This window comes from Aotus nancymaae, unplaced genomic scaffold, assembly GCF_030222135.1.
Source record: "Aotus nancymaae isolate 86718 unplaced genomic scaffold, 86718_ANA_hifiasm-v0.15.2.pri h1tg000106l, whole genome shotgun sequence".
Classification (NCBI taxonomy): domain Eukaryota; kingdom Metazoa; phylum Chordata; class Mammalia; order Primates; family Aotidae; genus Aotus; species Aotus nancymaae.
The window spans coordinates 634,799-653,835 of NW_026988521.1; the positions used below are offsets into that span (position 1 = coordinate 634,799).

General features: G+C 51.9%; 1 protein-coding gene across 3 annotated transcripts in view; it reads right to left on the reverse strand.

Moving 5' to 3' along the window:
* Positions 1–18,992, reverse strand: part of SIRT3 (sirtuin 3) — a 27,582-nt gene extending 8,590 nt beyond the window's left edge. For 2 of the 3 annotated variants that reach the window (XM_012456058.2, XM_012456060.3), the window contains exons 1-5: positions 18,698–18,992; positions 16,324–16,512; positions 15,962–16,194; positions 13,215–13,315; positions 2,147–2,308 (exon numbers count right to left, since the gene is read on the reverse strand). In XM_012456058.2, coding sequence (XP_012311481.1) covers positions 2,147–2,308; positions 13,215–13,315; positions 15,962–16,194; positions 16,324–16,512; positions 18,698–18,978 — 966 coding nt within the window. In that variant the 5' untranslated portion in view covers positions 18,979–18,992. The remainder of the gene's footprint in view (positions 1–2,146; positions 2,309–13,214; positions 13,316–15,961; positions 16,195–16,323; positions 16,513–18,697) is intronic. The other variant, XM_012456059.2, reaches the window with a different exon arrangement.
* Between the last annotated feature and the right edge of the window lie 45 nt (positions 18,993–19,037).

The window sequence follows — 19,037 nt, forward strand, 5'->3', positions numbered from 1 at the left end:
CTGCTGAGCACGGGCGTTTCTGGCTGGCCTGGGCCCTGCTGAGCACAGGCGTTTCTGGCCCTGCTGAGCACAGGCATTTCTGGCTGGCCTGGGCCCTGCTGAACACGGGCGTTTCTGGCCCTTCCGTCCTTGGTGCCGGTATCCAGTCACACACACACTGACTTCATGGTCTCATTGCTTGCTCTAATCACAGCTTTTAGGAATTTCCTGAGCTTCAGACTCTGATGGAGAACAGCTGCTTGAACACATCAGAGCATCTCCCAGGCACCTCAGACACACAGCAGAACCAAGCTGGGCATCCTCCCTCCCAAACAGTGCTTCACGACCAAATGCCCTGACCTTATAGACCAAGCCAGACACCTCCTTCTCACGCCCCCAAAGCATCACAGGCTACAAGTCCAGTTCCCCTCCTTGCTGACCCTCAGGTGCCCACAGCTCTAACTTCTTCAGGACCAGCCTCCTGGCCCTGCTTGCTCCAATCTTCACTCCCCAAAGGCCTCTCTGCCCCCAAGGGTGCAGTTACGCCCCTGGGCCAGTCCCTTTGGGTTTATCACTACTCCAACCACAGCATCAGTATTCCTCATCTGATCTGGGAGGCCTGCCCCTCCACCTCACCCCCACACCCCGATTCCTTCTCCCTTCCCCTCACACGTGGTGCCCCAGCTGCAACTATACCACCTACAAAGCCCAGCGGCTTCCCACCTTCCTTTCCCCTGCATGGGATGCTGCTCCCTCAGCCTGGAATCCCAGCTGACCCACTCTACTTACGATAGTGGCACCAGCCCCTCGAGGCCCATGAGGTGACTCCTGCACCCCGCCTTCCCCATAGTCCCTCGAGGCCCGTGAGGTGACTCCTGCACCCCTCCTTCCCCATAGTCCCTCAAGGCCCATGAGGTGACTCCTGCACCCCCCCTTCCCCACAGTCCCTCAAAGCCCATGAGGTGACTCCTGCACCCCCCCTTCCCCATAGTCCCTCAAAGCCCATGAGATGACTCCTGCACCCCCCCTTCCCCACAGTCCCTCAAGGCCCATGAGGTGACTCCTGCACCCCCCCTTCCCCACAGTCCCTCAAAGCCCATGAGGTGACTCCTGCACCCCCCCTTCCCCATAGTCCCTCGAGGCCCATGAGGTGACTCCTGCACTCCCCCTTCCCCACAGCCCCTCAAAGCCCATGAGGTGACTCCTGCGACCCCCCTTCCCCATAGTCCCTCGAGGCCCATGAGGTGACTCCTGCACCCCCTCCTTCCCCATAGTCCCTCGAGGCCCATGAGGTGACTCCTGCACCCCCCCCTTCCCCATAGTCCCTCGAGGCCCGTGAGGTGACTCCTGCACCCCCTCCTTCCCCTCAGTCCCTCAAAGCCCGTGAGGTGACTCCTGCACCCCTCCCTTCCCCATAGTCCCTCGAGGTCCATGAGGTGACTCCTGAACCCCCCCTTCCCCATAGTCCCTTGAGGCCCGTGAGGTGACTCCTGCACCCCCTCCTTCCCCATAGTCCCTCGAGGCCCGTGAGGTGACTCCTGCACCCCCTCCTTCCCCACAGTCCCTCAAGGCCCGTGAGGTGACTCCTGCATCCCCCTCTTCCCCACAGTCCCTCAAGGCCCATGAAGTGACTCCTGCACCCCCTCCTTCCCCACAGTCCCTCAAAGCCCACGAGGTGATTCCTGCGCCCCCCCTTCCCCATAGTCCCTTGAGGCCCATGAGGTGACTCCTGCGCCCCCCTCTTCCCCACAGTCCCTCAAGGCCCATGAGGTGACTCCTGCGCCCCCCCTTCCCCATAGTCCCTCGAGGCCCGTTAGGTGACTCCTGCACCCACCCCTTCGCCACAGCCCCTCAAAGCCCATGAGGTGACTCCTGCACCCCCCCTTCCCCATAGCCCCTCGAGGCCCATGAGGTGACTCCTGCACCCCCTCCTTCCCCATAGTCCCTCGAGGCCTGTGAGGTGACTCCTGCACCCCCTCCTTCCCCACAGTCCCTCAAAGCCCATGAGGTGACTCCTGCACCCCCTCTTTCCCCACAGTCCCTCGAGGCCTGTGAGGTGACTCCTCCGCCCCTCCTTCCCCACAGTCCCTCAAAGCCCATGAGGTGACTCCTGCGCCCCTCCTTCCCCTGCCCTCCGCCTCTTCCCTGCACGGGCCTGCTGACACACCTCCAGGGAGGTTCCCAGGATGAGCAGCAGATCTGCCACAGGGAAATCAACCACATGTAGCAAGAACCTCTGGGGCAGCGGCTCCCCAAAGAACACGATGTCGGGCTTCACAACGCCAGTGCAGACTGGGCAGCGGGGCACCCTGTCTGCCATCACGTCAGCCTGGGAAACAGAAAAAGCAGGCCTGAGGAAGATGCCACAACACACTTTAAAGGCAACAACTTCTTATTAAAGTGTCAAACATTCCCCCCAAAAAAGGTGAGAAATGGATCATTAACCCCCATGTAAGCAGTTTTCACAGCTAATTGTTTCACAGCCCTCCAGAATGTGGGAGGAGGTATTAGGGCATTTAAAAGCAAATCCTGGACATCATATGATTTCACCCATAACTACTTCAGCAGGCATCCAGCATATGTAACACCATGCTCTGAACACCTGGGATGGTGACTAGAGATGTTCAGGTGCTGAGGACACACCTGCACACTGCCCGGTCCTCAGACAGCAGCCTGCACCCAACATGATTCAGTCACAAAGGTGAAACCGTCTCTGGGTCGAGCTTAAGAGATCACGGCATTGCCTCAGACCTGGGAGGCGTTCGGGTCAGCGTCAGTCATTGGCTGGCACTACCAGGAATAACACCATCTGCCAAAGCCTGGTCCGCACCGGCCAAGGTGAAGAGGACACACTGCACTTTGCATCAAGATTAATACAAATTAATGCCTTGGGCCAGATGGAAAAGGGACAGAGTTACAGAGGAAGACACCCGACTTTCTAAGGGACCCCTTGACGGCTAACTGGGCTTGTTTCAAGCAGGCTCAATCCAGCAAGAAGCAACAGGAACAAGAGACAAAGGAAAGAAACTCACAAAAGGTTTCCAGTATTCTTGGATACGTAGTGAAACTGTATTATGTTTAAATTAAAAAGAAAAGACTGTTATCTTGGACACTATGGGGTATAGTAAAAAAAGGAAACAAAAAAAGATGAAATTGAAATATCTATTAAAGATACAAACTATTAAAAATAATGTAGCAGACTTCGAAAATAACCAAATATAACTTCTATAAAGAAAAAGTAGAGGGACCAAAATGAAAACGCAACGTCTGTTTCGAGTTGGTGTTCGGGGGGAAAAAAGAAAGAAAGAAACACTCCATGGGAAGACTTTATTCTCTGTAACAGAAAATAGATCAGAATGCAGCACGAGGAGGAGCCAGGAGGGACTGCGGGAGAGAGGTCTCATGTGTGCTCAAGCAGAGGCCCTGAAGAGAGGGCTCAGACGGTGTGCCAGGGGCGATTCACATCCAAGGAGATAACCGCAGAGTCTCATCCAGCAACCGTGAAAGATACCAACCCACAGAATGAGGGTCTCAAGCAAGTGAGGGCTACCCAGCCAGCGGGAGGGCACGACGTGAGTCACAAGCACGTCTGCGGCCGTTCTCAGGAGGTGTTTACATATCGTCCTCACAAGGGGGAGGGTGGCTGTGAGGTGAATGGTTACATACTTTTGAGACTTCAGTAAGGGCCCAGTAAGTGTACATTTTACATAAGATAAAAGGAAATATTGTAGTCAACTGTTCAAAGAAAAAAAAAGAAACAGAAAGAGAACAACTAAGCAGACATCCCAGGGAGGAAGAAGGAACCCTTAATGTCCTCTATCCACAGTCGCAGGGTAGAGTCTTTGGACAGGGCTGGTTTCTGTTTAGCCCTAAGTGAAGGACGTCTAATGGTGGTTGGGGAGGGAGGGTATAATGAGGTACGTCTGATCTCTCCTCCTGCACTGGGCAGGAACTCAAGCCCCCAAGGTTTCTCTGGGTTCCCTTGAACAACGGGAGGGGTCCATTCGGTTGGTTGCAGGGCTTAGAATTTTATTTTATCTTTTATTTGTTTGATATGGAGTCTCACTCTGTCACCCAGGGTGGAATGCAGTGGCGTGATCTCAGCTCACTGTCAACCTCTACCTCCTGGGTTCCAGTAATTCTGCCTCAGCCTCCCGAATAGCTGGGACTACAGATAGCCGCCATCACGCATGGCTCATTTTGTACTTTTAGTAGAGACAGAGTTTTACCATGTTGGCCAGGCTGGTCTCAAACTCTTAACTCAGGTGATCCACCTGCCTCAGCCTCCCAAAGTACTGGGATTACAGGCATGAGCCACTGCATCTGGCCTAGAATTTTATTTTATTTTTCTCAAGGAAGGCCTACAAATTTTAAGCAGAATAAATAAAAGAAAATTAATACGGAAAAACAGCACGGAGAAACTGCAAATCTCCAAAGACTAAAGTCTTAAAAAAACCGGCAGAGAGAATGGCCGGGCGTGGTGGCTCACGCCTGTAATCCAAGCACTTTGGAGGCCAAGGTGGGCGGATCACCTGAGGTCTGGAGTTCAAGACCAGCCTGACCAACATGGTGAAACCCTGTCTTAAAAAAAAATAAAAATAGGCCGGGCGCGGTGGCTCACGCCTGTAATCCCAGCACTTTGGGAGGCCAAGGCGGGTGGATCACGAGGTCAAGAGATCGAGACCATCCTGGTCAACATGGTGAAACCTCGTCTCTACTAAAAATACAAAAAATTAGCTGGGCATGGTGGCATGTGCCTGTAATCCCAGCTACTCAGGAGGCTGAGGCAGGAGAATTGCCTGAACCCAGGAGGCGGAGGTTGTGGTGAGCCGAGATCGTGCCATTGCACTCCAGCCTGGGTAACAAGAGCGAAACTCCAACTCAAAAAAAATAAAAAATTAAAATTAAATTAAATTAAAAAAACAGGCAGAGAGGTCAGGTGCGCTGGCTCACGCCTGTAATCCCAGCACTTTGGGAGGCCGAGGTGGGTGGATCACAAGGTCAGGAGTTCAAGACCAGCCTGACCAACATGGTGAAACCCTGTCTCTACTAAAAATACAAAAATTAGCCAGGCATGGTGATGCACGCCTGTAATTCCAGCTACTCTGGAGGCTGAGGCAGGAGAATCACTTGAACTTGGGAGGAAGAGGTTGCAGTGAGCAGAGATCATGCCACTGCACTCCAGCTTGGGTGACAGAGTGAGACTCTGTCTTGTCTCAAAAAAGATAAAAAGAAACAGGCAGAGAACAGATAGCAACAATTTCTGAAATTTACGTGAAAACGCAAAAGACTCAGAATAGCGAACACAGTACAGAAGGAGAAGAACAAAGGTGGAGAATGAAAACCAACCTATGCCCAAATTATCTCTTTTATTTTCTTCTTTATTTATTTTGTTTTGAGATGGAGTCTCACTCTGTTGCGCAGGCTGGGTACAGTGGTGTGATCTCAGTTCACAGCAACTTCAGCCTCCCAGGTTCAAGTGATTCTCCTGTCTCAGCCTTCCGAGTAGCTGGGATTACAGGTGTGCCACCACACTTGGTTAATTTTTATATTTTTACAAAAATACAAAAATAGGGCTTCACAATTTTGCCCAGGCTGCTCTCAAACTCTCAACCTCAGGTGATCCGCGTGCCTAGGCTTCCCGAAGTGCTGGGATTACAGGGGTGAACCACCAAGCCCTGCTCCAAATGAGCTCTTTTAAATGCAAATCCCTTCACATAATTTTCCCGCCTAAAAATCCTTCACTGTCTCCTGAGATTTTCAGGATGCAGTTCAAACTCCAACAGAGCAAACAGGCCTTGCATACTCCAGGACTCTGCTGCCAGAAACCGACTCTCACATCCAGATGGCCTCATCTCTGAGGTGCTCCCTAGCCGACTGTCCTCCCACAGCTGAGAAACCGACTCTCACATCCCGATGGCCTCATCTCTGAGATGCTCCCTAGCCTGCTGTCGTCCCACAGCTGAGAAACAGACTCTCACATCCAGATGGCCTCATCTCTGAGGTGCTCCCTAGCCTGCTGTCCTCCTACCGCTGAGAAACCGAATCTCACATCCCGATGGCCTCATCTGTAACCTGCTCCCTAGCCTGCTGTCCTCCCACAGCTGAGAAACCGACTCTCACATCCCGATGGCCTCATCTCTGAGGTGCTCCCTAGCCGGTTGTCCTCCCACAGCTGAGAAACCGACTCTCACATCCCGATGGCCTCATCTCTGAGCTGCTCCCTAGCCTGCTGTCCTCCCACAGCGGAGAAACCGACTCTCACATCCAGATGGCCTCATCTCTGAGGTGCTCCCTAGCCTGCTGTCCTCCTACCGCTGAGAAACCGACTCTTACATCCCGATGGCCTCATATCTCAGATGGACCCTAGCCTGCTGTCCTCCCACAGCTGAGAAGCCGACTCTCACATCCCGATGGCCTCATCTCTGAGGTGCTCCCTAGCCTGCGGTCCTCCCACAGCTGAGAAACCGACTCTCACATCCCGATGGCCTCATCTCTGAGATGCTCCCTAGCCTGCTGTCGTCCCACAGCTGAGAAACCGACTCTCACATCCCGATGGCCTCATCTCTGAGGTGCTCCCTAGCCAGCTGTCGTCCCACAGCGGAGAAACCGACTCTCACATCCCGATGGCCTCATCTCTGAGCTGCTCCCTAGCCTGCTGTCCTCCCACAGCTGAGAAACCGACTCTCACATCCCGATGGCCTCATCTCTGAGCTGCTCCCTAGCCAGCTGTCGTCCCACAGCGGAGAAACCGACTCTCACATCCCGATGGCCTCATCTCTGAGGTGCTCCCTAGCCTGCTGTCGTCCCACAGCGGAGAAACCGACTCTCACATCCCGATGGCCTCATCTCTGAGGTGCTCCCTAGCCTGCTGTCCTCCCACAGCTGAGAAACCAACTCTCACATCCCAATGGCCTCATCTCTGAGGTGCTCCCTAGCCTGCTGTCCTCCCACAGCTGAGAAACCGACTCTCACATCCCGATGGCCTCATCTCTGAGCTGCTCCCTAGCCTGCTGTCCTCCCACAGCTAAGAAACCAACTCTCACATCCCGATGGCCTCATCTCTGAGGTGCTCCCTAGCCTGCTGTCGTCCCACAGCTGAGAAACCGACTCTCACATCCCAATGGCCTCATCTCTGAGGGGCTCCCTAGCCTGCTGTCGTCCCACAGCTGAGAAACCGACTCTTACATCCCGATGGCCTCATCTCTGAGGTGCTCCCTAGCCTGCTGTCCTCTCACAGCTGAGAAACCGACTCTCACATCCTGATGGCCTCATCTCGGAGGTGCTCCCTAGCCTGCTGTCCTCCCACAGCTGAGAAACCGACTCTCACATCCCAATGGCTTCATCTCTGAGCTGCTCCCTAGCCTGCTGTCGTCCCACAGCGGAGAAACCGACTCTCACATCCAGATGGCCTCATCTCTGAGGTGCTCCCTAGCCTGCTGTCCTCCTACCGCTGAGAAACCGACTCTTAAATCCCGATGGCCTCATATCTCAGATGGACCCTAGCCTGCTGTCCTCCCACAGCTGAGAAACCGACTCTCACATCCCGATGGCCTCATCTCTGAGGTGCTCCCTAGCCTGCTGTCGTCCCACAGCTGAGAAACCGACTCTCACATCCCAATGGCCTCATCTCTGAGGGGCTCCCTAGCCTGCTGTCGTCCCACAGCTGAGAAACCGACTCTTACATCCCGATGGCCTCATCTCTGAGCTGCTCCCTAGCCTGCTGTCCTCCCACAGCTGAGAAACCGACTCTCACATCCCGATGGCCTCATCTCTGAGGTGCTCCCTAGCCTGCTGTCCTCCCACAGCTGAGAAACCGACTCTCACATCCCGATGGCCTCATCTCTGAGGTGCTCCCTAGCCTGCTGTCGTCCCACAGCTGAGAAACCGACTCTCACATCCCGATGGCCTCATCTCTGAGCTGCTCCCTAGCCTGCTGTCCTCCCACAGCTGAGAAACCGACTCTCACATCCCGATGGCCTCATCTCTGAGCTGCTCCCTAGCCTGCTGTCGTCCCACAGCTGAGAAACCGACTCTCACATCCGGATGGCCTCATCTCTGAGGTGCTCCCTAGCCTGCTGTCGTCCCACAGAGGAGAAACCGACTCTCACATCCAGATGGCCTCATATCTGAGGTGCTCCCTAGCCTGCTGTCCTCCTACCGCTGAGAAACCGACTCTTACATCCCGATGGCCTCATATCTCAGATGGACCCTAGCCTGCTGTCCTCCCACAGCTGAGAAGCCGACTCTCACATCCCGATGGCCTCATCTCTGAGGTGCTCCCTAGCCTGCTGTCCTCCCACAGCTGAGAAACCGACTCTCACATCCCGATGGCCTCATCTCTGAGCTGCTCCCTAGCCTGCTGTCATCCCACATATGAGAAACCGACTCTCACATCCCAATGGCCTCATCTCTGAGGGGCTCCCTAGCCTGCTGTCGTCCCACAGCTGAGAAACCGACTCTCACATCCCGATGGCCTCATCTCTGAGCTGCTCCCTAGCCTGCTGTCCTCCCACAGCTGAGAAACCGACTCTCACATCCCGATGGCCTCATCTCTGAGGGGCTCCCTAGCCTGCTGTTGTCCCACAGCGGAGAAACCGACTCTCACATCCAGATGGCCTCATCTCGGAGGTGCTCCCTAGCCTGCTGTCCTCCCACAGCTGAGAAACCGACTCTCACATCCCGATGGCCTCATCTCTGAGCTGCTCCCTAGCCTGCTGTCCTCCCACAGCTGAGAAACCGACTCTCACATCCCGATGGCCTCATCTCTGAGCTGCTCCCTAGCCTGCTGTCCTCCCACAGCTGAGAAACCGACTCTCACATCCGGATGGCCTCATCTCTGAGGTGCTCCCTAGCCTGCTGTCGTCCCACAGCGGAGAAACCGACTCTCACATCCCGATGGCCTCATCTCTGAGGTGCTCCCTAGCCTGCTGTCCTCCTACCGCTGAGAAACCGACTCTTACATCCCGATGGCCTCATATCTCAGATGGACCCTAGCCTGCTGTCCTCCCACAGCTGAGAAGCCGACTCTCACATCCCGATGGCCTCATCTCTGAGGTGCTCCCTAGCCTGCTGTCCTCCCACAGCTGAGAAACCGACTCTCACATCCCGATGGCCTCATCTCTGAGCTGCTCCCTAGCCTGCTGTCGTCCCACATCTGAGAAACCGACTCTCACATCCCAATGGCCTCATCTCTGAGGGGCTCCCTAGCCTGCTGTCGTCCCACAGCTGAGAAACCGACTCTCACATCCCGATGGCCTCATCTCGGAGGTGCTCCCTAGCCTGCTGTCCTCCCACAGCTGAGAAACCGACTCTCACATCCCGATGGCCTCATCTCTGAGCTGCTCCCTAGCCTGCTGTCCTCCCACAGCTGAGAAACCGACTCTCACATCCGGATGGCCTCATCTCTGAGGTGCTCCCTAGCCTGCTGTCGTCCCACAGCGGAGAAACCAACTCTCACATCCAGATGGCCTCATCTCTGAGGTGCTCCCTAGCCTGCTGTCCTCCTACCGCTGAGAAACCGACTCTTACATCCCGATGGCCTCATATCTCAGATGGACCCTAGCCTGCTGTCCTCCCACAGCTGAGAAACCGACTCTCACATCCCGATGGCCTCATCTCTGAGCTGCTCCCTAGCCTGCTGTCCTCCCACAGCTGAGAAACCGACTCTCACATCCCGATGGCCTCATCTCGGAGGTGCTCCCTAGCCTGCTGTCATCCCACAGCTGAGAAACCGACTCTCACATCCCGATGGCCTCATCTCTGAGGGGCTCCCTAGCCTGCTGTCGTCCCACAGCTGAGAAACCGACTCTCACATCCCGATGGCCTCATCTCTGAGGTGCTCCCTAGCCTGCTGTCGTCCCACAGCTGAGAAACCGACTCTCACATCCCGATGGCCTCATCTCTGAGGGGCTCCCTAGCCTGCTGTCGTCCCACAGCTGAGAAACCGACTCTCACATCCCGATGGCCTCATCTCTGAGGTGCTCCCTAGCCTGCTGTCCTCCCACAGCTGAGAAACCGACTCTCACATCCCGATGGCCTCATCTCTGAGCTGCTCCCTAGCCTGCTGTCCTCCTACCGCTGAGAAACCGACTCTCACATACCGATGGCCTCATCTCTGAGGTGCTCCCTAGCCTGCTGTCCTCCCACCGCTGAGAAACCGACTCTCACATCCCGATGGCCTCATCTCTGAGGTGCTCCCTAGCCTGCTGTCCTCCCACAGCTGAGAAACCGACTCTCACATCCCAATGGCCTCATCTCTGAGCTGCTCCCTAGCCTGCTGTCCTCCCACAGCTGAGAAACCGACTCTCACATCCCGATGGCCTCATCTCTGAGCTGCTCCCTAGCCTGCTGTCCTCCCACAGCTGAGAAACCGACTCTCACATCCCGATGGCCTCATCTCTGAGGTGCTCCCTAGCCTGCTGTCATCCCACAGCTGAGAAACCGACTCTCACATCCCGATGGCCTCATCTCTGAGGTGCTCCCTAGCCTGCTGTCGTCTCACAGCTGAGAAACCGACTCTCACATCCCAATGGCCTCATCTCTGAGGGGCTCCCTAGCCTGCTGTCTGCCACTGCTGAGTCATTACCTCTTTCAGCATTCAGTACTAGTAAAACGTATATGGCACCAAATTGTAACTCTTGGATAACTCCACCTTAATTTGTTTTCACATCCACAGACCCCAGCAAAGGGCCTGGCACTGAGCAGACTAAACTGTTTGTTGAATAAATTGGTCATCAATGCATGAATGCATTGACAAAAAGAATAATATGCATATATGAAGTTTCTACTATGTGCTGACTCACACTTCCTAATTTCAAAACAAAAAAAGCTAAACATGGAATTACCCAGCAATACTCCTAGGTATGTTTTTTATACTCAAAAGCATAAAAAACAAGGGCTCTCACACAAATACTTGTACATGCATTCACAGTAGAACTATTCACAAGAGCAGCAAAGTAGGAACAACCCACACATCCATCAATGTATGAAGAGATGAACAAACTGCAGTACATACATCAATGGAATATTATTTAACCATAAAACAGGATAAAGTACTAATACAAGCTACAGTGTGAATGAGCCACAAGTATTTTTGAGAAATAGCCTTGACACAAAAGGCCATTTGATTGCATTTACATGAAATATCCAGAAGAGACAAATGTAAAGACAGAAAGCGTATCTGTGGTTGCCAGAGGCTGGAGGCAGAAGAAATGAGGAGTGACTGCCTAACAGTACAAGGTTTTCTTTTGGGGTAATCAGCATGGCCTGGAACTTGGTAACTGGCAACAGGTACACACACTGTGAATGTGCTGAACGCCAAGGAACTCAACACTTTAAAATGGTTAATTCTATGTTACATCAAATTCACCTCAATAAGGCATGTGGATCACTTGAGGTCAGGAGTTCAAGACCAGCCTGGCCAACATGATGAAATCCCATCTCTACCGAAAATACAAAAAAAAATTGGCTGGGCATGGTGGCACATGCCTGTAGTCCAGCTACTTGGAAGGCTGAGGCAGGAGAATTGCTTGAACCCAGGAGACGAAGGTTACAGTGAGCACAGATCACATGCAGCCTGGGTGACAGAGCAAGACTCTGTCTCAAAAAAAAAAAATTCACCTCAATAAAAAATAAGTAAATTTTTAAAAAGTTACGTGCCATGTCTCTATTTCAGAGTTTTATATTTAAGATTTTTCAACTCTATTCTATTCTATTTTAAGAAACCCATTCTACAGAAATACAGATATTCATGGCAGCATAAGCAGAGGTATCATTGCTGTGTTTTTAATAGCGAAAATTACATACATCAAAGAATGTCCCACAGTACGGGAAAGGCTAAATATAATACTCCATAAAAGTTAATACAAAGGGTTAGCAGAACTGTAGGGATTGACACAAGAGTTCCATGACACTGCTAAGTAAAAACTCAAGCTGTAGAATACTAAGCTGAAAATGACCCCATTGCTGAATTTTTTTTTTTTTTTTTTTTGAGAAAGACTCTCACTCTGTCACCAGGCTGGCGTGCAGTAGCGTGATCTCAGCTCACTGCAACCTCTGCTTCCTGGATTTAAGCAATTCTCCTGCCTCAGCCTCCCGAGTAGCTGAGAATACAAGCACATGCCACCACATCTGGCTAATTTTCTTATTTTTGGTAGAGACGGGGTTTCACCATGTTGGCCAGGATGGTCTCCACCTCTTGACCTCGTGATCTGCCCACCTCGGCCTCCCAAAGTGCTGGGATTACAGGCATGAGCCACTGCAACCAGCCTGAAAAAAAATTTTTTAACTGTGTGTAGGTGTATGTACATAGGTACATGCACATATGTTTATATAAACATATCACTTTTTTTTTTTGAAAGGCCTGGAACATTATACACCCAGCTGTTAAAAGTGGGCAGCAGAGGCCAGGCGCAGTGGCTCACGCCTGTAATCCCAGCACTCTGGGAGGCCGAGGTGGGTGGACCACCTGAAGTCGGGAGTTCAAGACCAGCCTGACCAACATGGAGAAACCCTGTCTCTACTAAAAATACAAAATTAGCTGGGCATGGTGGCGCATGCCTGTAACCCCAGCTACTCGGGAGGTTGATGCAGGAGAATCACTTGGACCTAGGGGGCAGAGGTTGTGGTAAGTTGAGATCACACCATTGCACTCCAGCCTGGGCAATAAGAGCGAAATTCCATCTAAAAAAAAAGTAGACAGCAGGGGCCAGGGGCTGTGGCTCATGCCTGTAATCCCAGTACTTTGGGAGGCTGAGGTGGATGGATCACCTGAAGTCAGGAGTTTGAGAACAGCCTGGCCAACATGATGAAATATCATCTCTACTAAAAATAAAAAATAAATAAAATAATAAAACTAGTGGGGTGTGGTAGCACATGCCTATAATCCCAGCTACTCGAGAGGCTGAGGCAGGAGAACTGATTGAACCCAGGAGATGGAGGTTGCACTGAGCAGAGATTACCCCACTGCACTCCAGCCTGGGCAACAGACTGAGACTCTGTCTAAAAAAAAAAAGTGGGCAGCAGGAATTGGCTGAAGGGAGATTCATTTTCTTTACATATTTCTATATTGTCTTAAATTTCTTACCAGCATGCATTACTGTTCTAATTTACAAATAAAATTTTTCACACGATAATTGTTCAATAATACTTTATACACAATGCTTACAAAATACCACCTTTCCAGGTGACCCCAACAGCAAGCGTGGAAGGGAGGCCAACAGCAGGTAACTCACCCAGAAGTCCTCCCCCGGGAAGGGCCTTCGGCAGACCGTGCAGGTGGCAGAGGCAAAGGTTCCGTGAGCTTCAACCAGCTTTGAGGCAGGGATGCCTGACGCTGAAATTCAAGCCAAAGCTAAGTGTTGCCGCTGCCTCTGGGGTGAGCACGCAGGTCCAAAAGCACCACTTCTGGGCTTGGCAGGCCTCCTGGAAGAAGGCACAACCCCTTGGGGTTGTGACATCCTCAAGCCTCATGTCCATGCCCATATCACCTACAGATCATGCAGCACCAACCAGAATAAGGCATGGGAGTAAAGGGGCTCCCAGCTGGAGCCAAACCACGGTTAAAACAAAGCCTGTCAAAACTCAGTACAAAAACTCATTTGATGTAAGCTCAAATAAAATTATATCCGGCCAGGCACGGTGGCTCACGCCTGTAATCCCAGCACTTTAGGAGGCCGAGGTGGGTCGATCGTTTCAGGTTAGGAGTTTGAGACCAGCCTGGCCAACATGGTGAAGCCCTGCCACCACTAAAAATATAAAAATTAGCCGGGTATGGTGGCGGGCACCTGTAATCCCAGCTACTCGGGAGCCTGAGGCAAGAGAAATCACTTGAACCCAGGAGGCAGAGGTTGCAATGAGCGGAGACTACACCACTGCACTCCAGCCTAGGAAACAAGAGCGAAACTCTTATATCAAAAAACAAAATTATACCCAATACCAGGCTGGACACAGTGGCTCATGCCTGTAATCCCAGTGCTTTGGAAGGCCAAGGGAGGACAATCGCTTGAGGCCAGGAGTTTGAAACCAGCCTGGGCAACACAGTGAGACCTGACCTCCAGGAAAAAATGTAAAAACTACCCAGGCATGGTAGTGCATGCCTGTAGTCCCAGCTATTCCAGAGGCTGAGACAACAGGATCACTTCAGCCCAGGAGTTCAAGGCTACAGTGAGCTATTATCATGCCACTGCACTGTAGCCTGGGCAACAGCGACAAGACCCTGTCTCAAAAACTTATATCCAGTACCTAGGAACACATTTTCTATTCTATAGACACCCAGTTAAAATGAGGATGTAAATATCATAAATTCCAAAAGAATTGCTTGGTAGAAAAACAGACAAAAAGTGACTTCTTATGAAAGTTGTGTTACTATTGTATGGCTCTGAAGCACTGCGGTTAGCATGGCCAGGGTCCCAGCTGCAGGAGGCTCCCCAAGCCCCTGCCACTCAGCAGTGCTGCATCTCACAGCCAGGAGTGCCCACCTTCCCACACGGCCTGCCCTGCTGCACCTCTGGGAGAAGGGACCACCCACATGGGGTAGCCACGGCTGCCTCTGTGGCTCCAGGCTAGGGAACCCTTCTGGCAAGGAAACATAGACCTGGAGCCAAGGTGTCTCTTTCTAACTGACATCACATCTGCAGACTGGCTGAGCTGCTCCTGGATCCCAGAGAGCTGACTGTCCCCCACCTGTCTGCATCCCTGCATGTAAGGAAAAGGCCCCATCAAGTGCATCCCCAAGGTGCACGGCCAGAAGTTGGCAGAACCTGTGAATCGCTGGTTTGGGCCCCACGTGGATACAGTCAAAAATCACCACAGGCTGAGTGTGACAATATTAAGGAATTACAAGAGATTCTTCAGCGTGAAAATGGTATCAAAGTTGTTTTTAATTTTTAATTTTTATTTTTATTATTTATTTTTGAGACGGAGTCTCTCTGTCACCCAGGCTGGAGTGCAGTGGCACAATCTCAGCTCACTGTAACCTCCACCTCCCAGGTTCCAGCGATCCCAAGTAGCTGGGATTATAGGGGCGCATCACCACGCCCAGCTTTTTCTATTTTTAGCAGAGACAGGGTTTCCCATGTTAGCCAGTCCAGTCTTGAACTCCCAACCTCAGGTGATATGCCTGCCTCCCAAAGCGCTGGGATTACAGGTGTGAGCCACTGCACCCAGCCAGAGTTGTTTTTCAAGGATCCTCTAGAGATACCTATTCATGTATTTATAGATTATTTCTAGATTAAATTCATGATGTCAGGGATTTGCTTCACAATAATCTGGAGATTTGGAAGAAGGTGGTGAGGACGCAGGAAGAAGGACTGGCTACATGCTGGTGATGTGGACAGGACGCTTCATTACATTTTTCTCTTGATTTGCATGTGCTCAAAAACATTCTGTAATACAATTTTTAGAAGAGAACAGAAGGCCGGGCACAGTGGCTTATGCCTGTAATCCCAGCACTTTGGGAGGCTGAGGTGGGCGGATCACCTGAGGTCGGGAGTTCAAGACCAGACTGACCAACATGGAGAAACCCCGTCTTTACTAAAAATACAAAATTAGCTGGTTGTGGTGGCACACACCTGTAATCCCAGCTACTCGGGAGGCTGAGGCAGGAGAATCGCTTTAATCCGGGAGGCGGAGGTTGTGGTGAGCCGAGATCGAGACATTGGACTCCAGCCTGGGCAACAAGAGTGAAACTCCATCTCAGAAAAAAAAAAAAAAAAAACAGAAAAAAGAAATGATCACACCAGATTAGCAAAACAATGTCAACTTCTGCCCAAAATGCACAGTTCTGCAGGTACGCCAGGAGAGCAAGCAGGGGCCTTTAAACACCCTGAGAACATTTTCCTTGGGAACAAAGCCCTAACTGGTTGGCTCAAAAACAGTTCCAAGAAAGAAGCATAAGCACTAGGTCTTGGCCCTCCCCAGAAACAAGCACCTGAGCCTTCCCTGTGAGAACAAGAATGTGTGAGATGGACAGAGGGCTCACCTCTCTCAAGCCCATCGATGTTCTGCGTGTAGAGCCGCAGAAGCAGCCCCTTGTCATGAAGCAGCCGGAGGAAGTAGTGAGTGACATTGGGCCTGTAGTTCCCAGGGTACAGCTCCTTGGCTAAAGTGAAAAAGGGCTTGGGGTTGTGGAAGAAAAATGGAAGCTCAAAAATGGCCTCGGGGTACGGGAGATTGTACCGCTGGAGGTTGCTGTACAGCCCACTCCCCGGAGATCTGCAGAGAGAGAAGGAAGAGGCTCTGAGGACTTTGGAAGAGGACAGCAAAGTGGAGTAAACCGGGCAGTGGGGAGGGCAGGAGGCAGGGAAGGGGAGCACAGAAGGCAGGTGGGACTGCGGACAGTACCTGAAGTCTGGAATGCCACTGGGCGTGCTGATGCCGGCCCCCACCATGACCACCACCCTCTGGCAGGCTCTGGCCCGAATCAGCTCAGCCACATCCTGCAGAGAAAGCTTCCCCTTGTCATTGTTGCCTCCGCTTCCAACACTTGAAGCACCCACAGAAAAAGATACGGGCCTTCTTCCACCTTTAATACTGACAGAGAAAAACAAAGCAGCAAAGGAAACAGATAGCAGCCAATCTCAGGGTAGCAAGAACGAGCATGGTTCTACCCTTTGCAGCAACCCCACCATTGAGACTGACCACGCACGTCTCTCCAGACCTCCCAAAAAATCAGCTTTTTCAGCTGACTATTGGGCTACAATGGAAAGCAGTCATAAATCAAAAATCAAGACTTATTTGGGAGCAAAAAATTCAGGTTAATGGAAACTGTGCTCATTTCATAATTCAGTACACTCAGTGGGTACTCAATTCTCTGAGTGCAAACCTCCAAAGGGGTTTTCTAATGAAAATTGGTCAAGTTGTCAAGAAGGAAAGAGGGAAAGCTCTGGCTCTAAAACCATCCCACCACCTGTTAAACGCCCACTTCACACAGCATGTCAGACATCTATTCACTTAGGGTCGTTCCCCAAACCACTACCGTGCTGCTACTAAACATGAACCGTCAGGAGAATCACAAAAGCAATGAAAGTTACTATTGCTGCTGAGTGCGTGCTGATGGCAAGCAAGGTATTACGAAAGGTGCCTGAAGTACGTTCCTCACCTACATAAATACAATGTTTGTGAGTGACTGAAAAACACATAAATGGAGTTTTCAAATGTCTGGAACATAATTAAGATGTATGGCTTAAAGTATATACTACATGGTGCGAAATTCACTGTGAGTAGGGGGAGTCTGAGGGGCAGCCATGGGTGTAACCTGGGAGGGACATTGTGCAAAGGACACAAAGGACAAATTCAGAGATCTCAAAAATCTACAGCCAAAGGGCAGATTCCAAACTGCAGAAAGCCCATGCAACAGACTCCTCCTCACAGGCAGCCCTATGCCTCCTGCTTTAGGGCGAGTGGTAGCGAGGATTTAACAATAGTCTTGGAATATCACTGATACTAGAATGTGCTCCACCCTTTTGCCGGTCCTGGTCCCTGCCCTATCTACAGCACCTAGAACAGAGTCCGGCACAGAATAAGAGCTCAGTGAGGGCTTCTTGGATGAATCACAGACTCTTCAGGATCTTTCTTTCTTTTTTCTTTTGAGACAGAGTTTCACTCCTTAGCCCAGGCTGGAGTGCAGTGTCGAGATCTCGGCTCACTGCAACCTCCGCCTTCCGGTTTCAAGCGATTGTCCTGCTCGCAGCCTCCCCAGTAGCTGGGATTACAGGCGTCCACCACCAGCTACTTTTTGTATTTTTAGTAGAGACAGGGTTTCACCATGTTGGCCAGGCTGCTCTTGCAACTCCTGAACTCAGGTGATCCACACGCCTCTGCCTCCCAAAGTGCTGGAATAACAGGCACGAGCCACTGCGCCCAGCAGACTCTTCAGGACTTTTCTATTAAAGTTTTTTTTTTTTTTTTCAGGTAGATACGGTCTTGCTGTCACCCAGGCTGCAGTGCAGTGAGCCTTCAATCATAGCTCACTGCAGCCTTGAACTCCTGGACTCAAGGGATCCTCTTGCCTTAGTTTTGGGAGTAACTGGGACTACAGGCTTGCACCACCATGCCCGGCTAACTTTTAACTGTTTTGTACAGATGGGGGTCTCGTTATGTTGCCCAGGCTGGTCTTGAACTCCTGGCCCCAAGCAATCCTCCTGTCTCAGCCTCCAAAAGTGCTGGTATTACAAGTGTGAGCCACCACTTCGGGCCTCATTCTTCGCAATATTTTCAGTAGCTGTGTCAGACAGCATCAAGTGAATGTACTATTATCTACTTAAATATTCATCCATTATAGGGTATTTGATACCTAACAACCATGGACCTTGAGATTTCTTCGTATGTAGGCAGAGTTCCCAGATGCAACTACTAGGTATGATCACATGCCTGTGGGAGTATTAACCGCACAACATTTATGTGGGATAAAGTGTTAAATGCATATACTTTCGGACCTAGCAGTCCCAGTACTCGGAATTTATGCAAAAAGTGAGGTGCAAACAAGGTCATTCGCCACAGCATTATGTACAATAACTAAAGGTTAGAAAGTATTTCAATGAGGGAATGGTGAAATAAACGACAAAACTCCCGTAAGGGACGTCCACGGATCAGCATAAAAGACGGGGACCCGGGGTGTTGGAACGGAAGCAACACGCCGCAAACACGGCAAGGTGAGAAAGGAGGGCAAGGTGTCGACAACGAACACGCAATAAGTGCTTGTCCTCGCCCAAAATACCTCGAAAAGAAGAAACAGGGAGCCGCTGCCCTCGGCCGCCTCCGGAATGCCCTGGGCACCGCGGCTCTGGGAGGCCTCTGCAAAGGGCGCGCCGGACCCAGGGGCTCACCGCGGACCCCACGGCTGCCTCCCGGCCCCGCACTGACACCGTCTCTGCCGCCAAGCACCAGCCGACAGCCGCAGGCCTGGAACGGCCCCACGCCTCCCCAGGCCTCGGCCCGTACAGCTACGGAGCCCCACAGCCGGAGGGCGGCCGCACTGCGCCAACAGCACAGCGCCATGTTCCCGGCAGCCCTACGAGTCCTGCCGGCTCGCCCCGCCCCCGGCCCCGGCCCCGGCC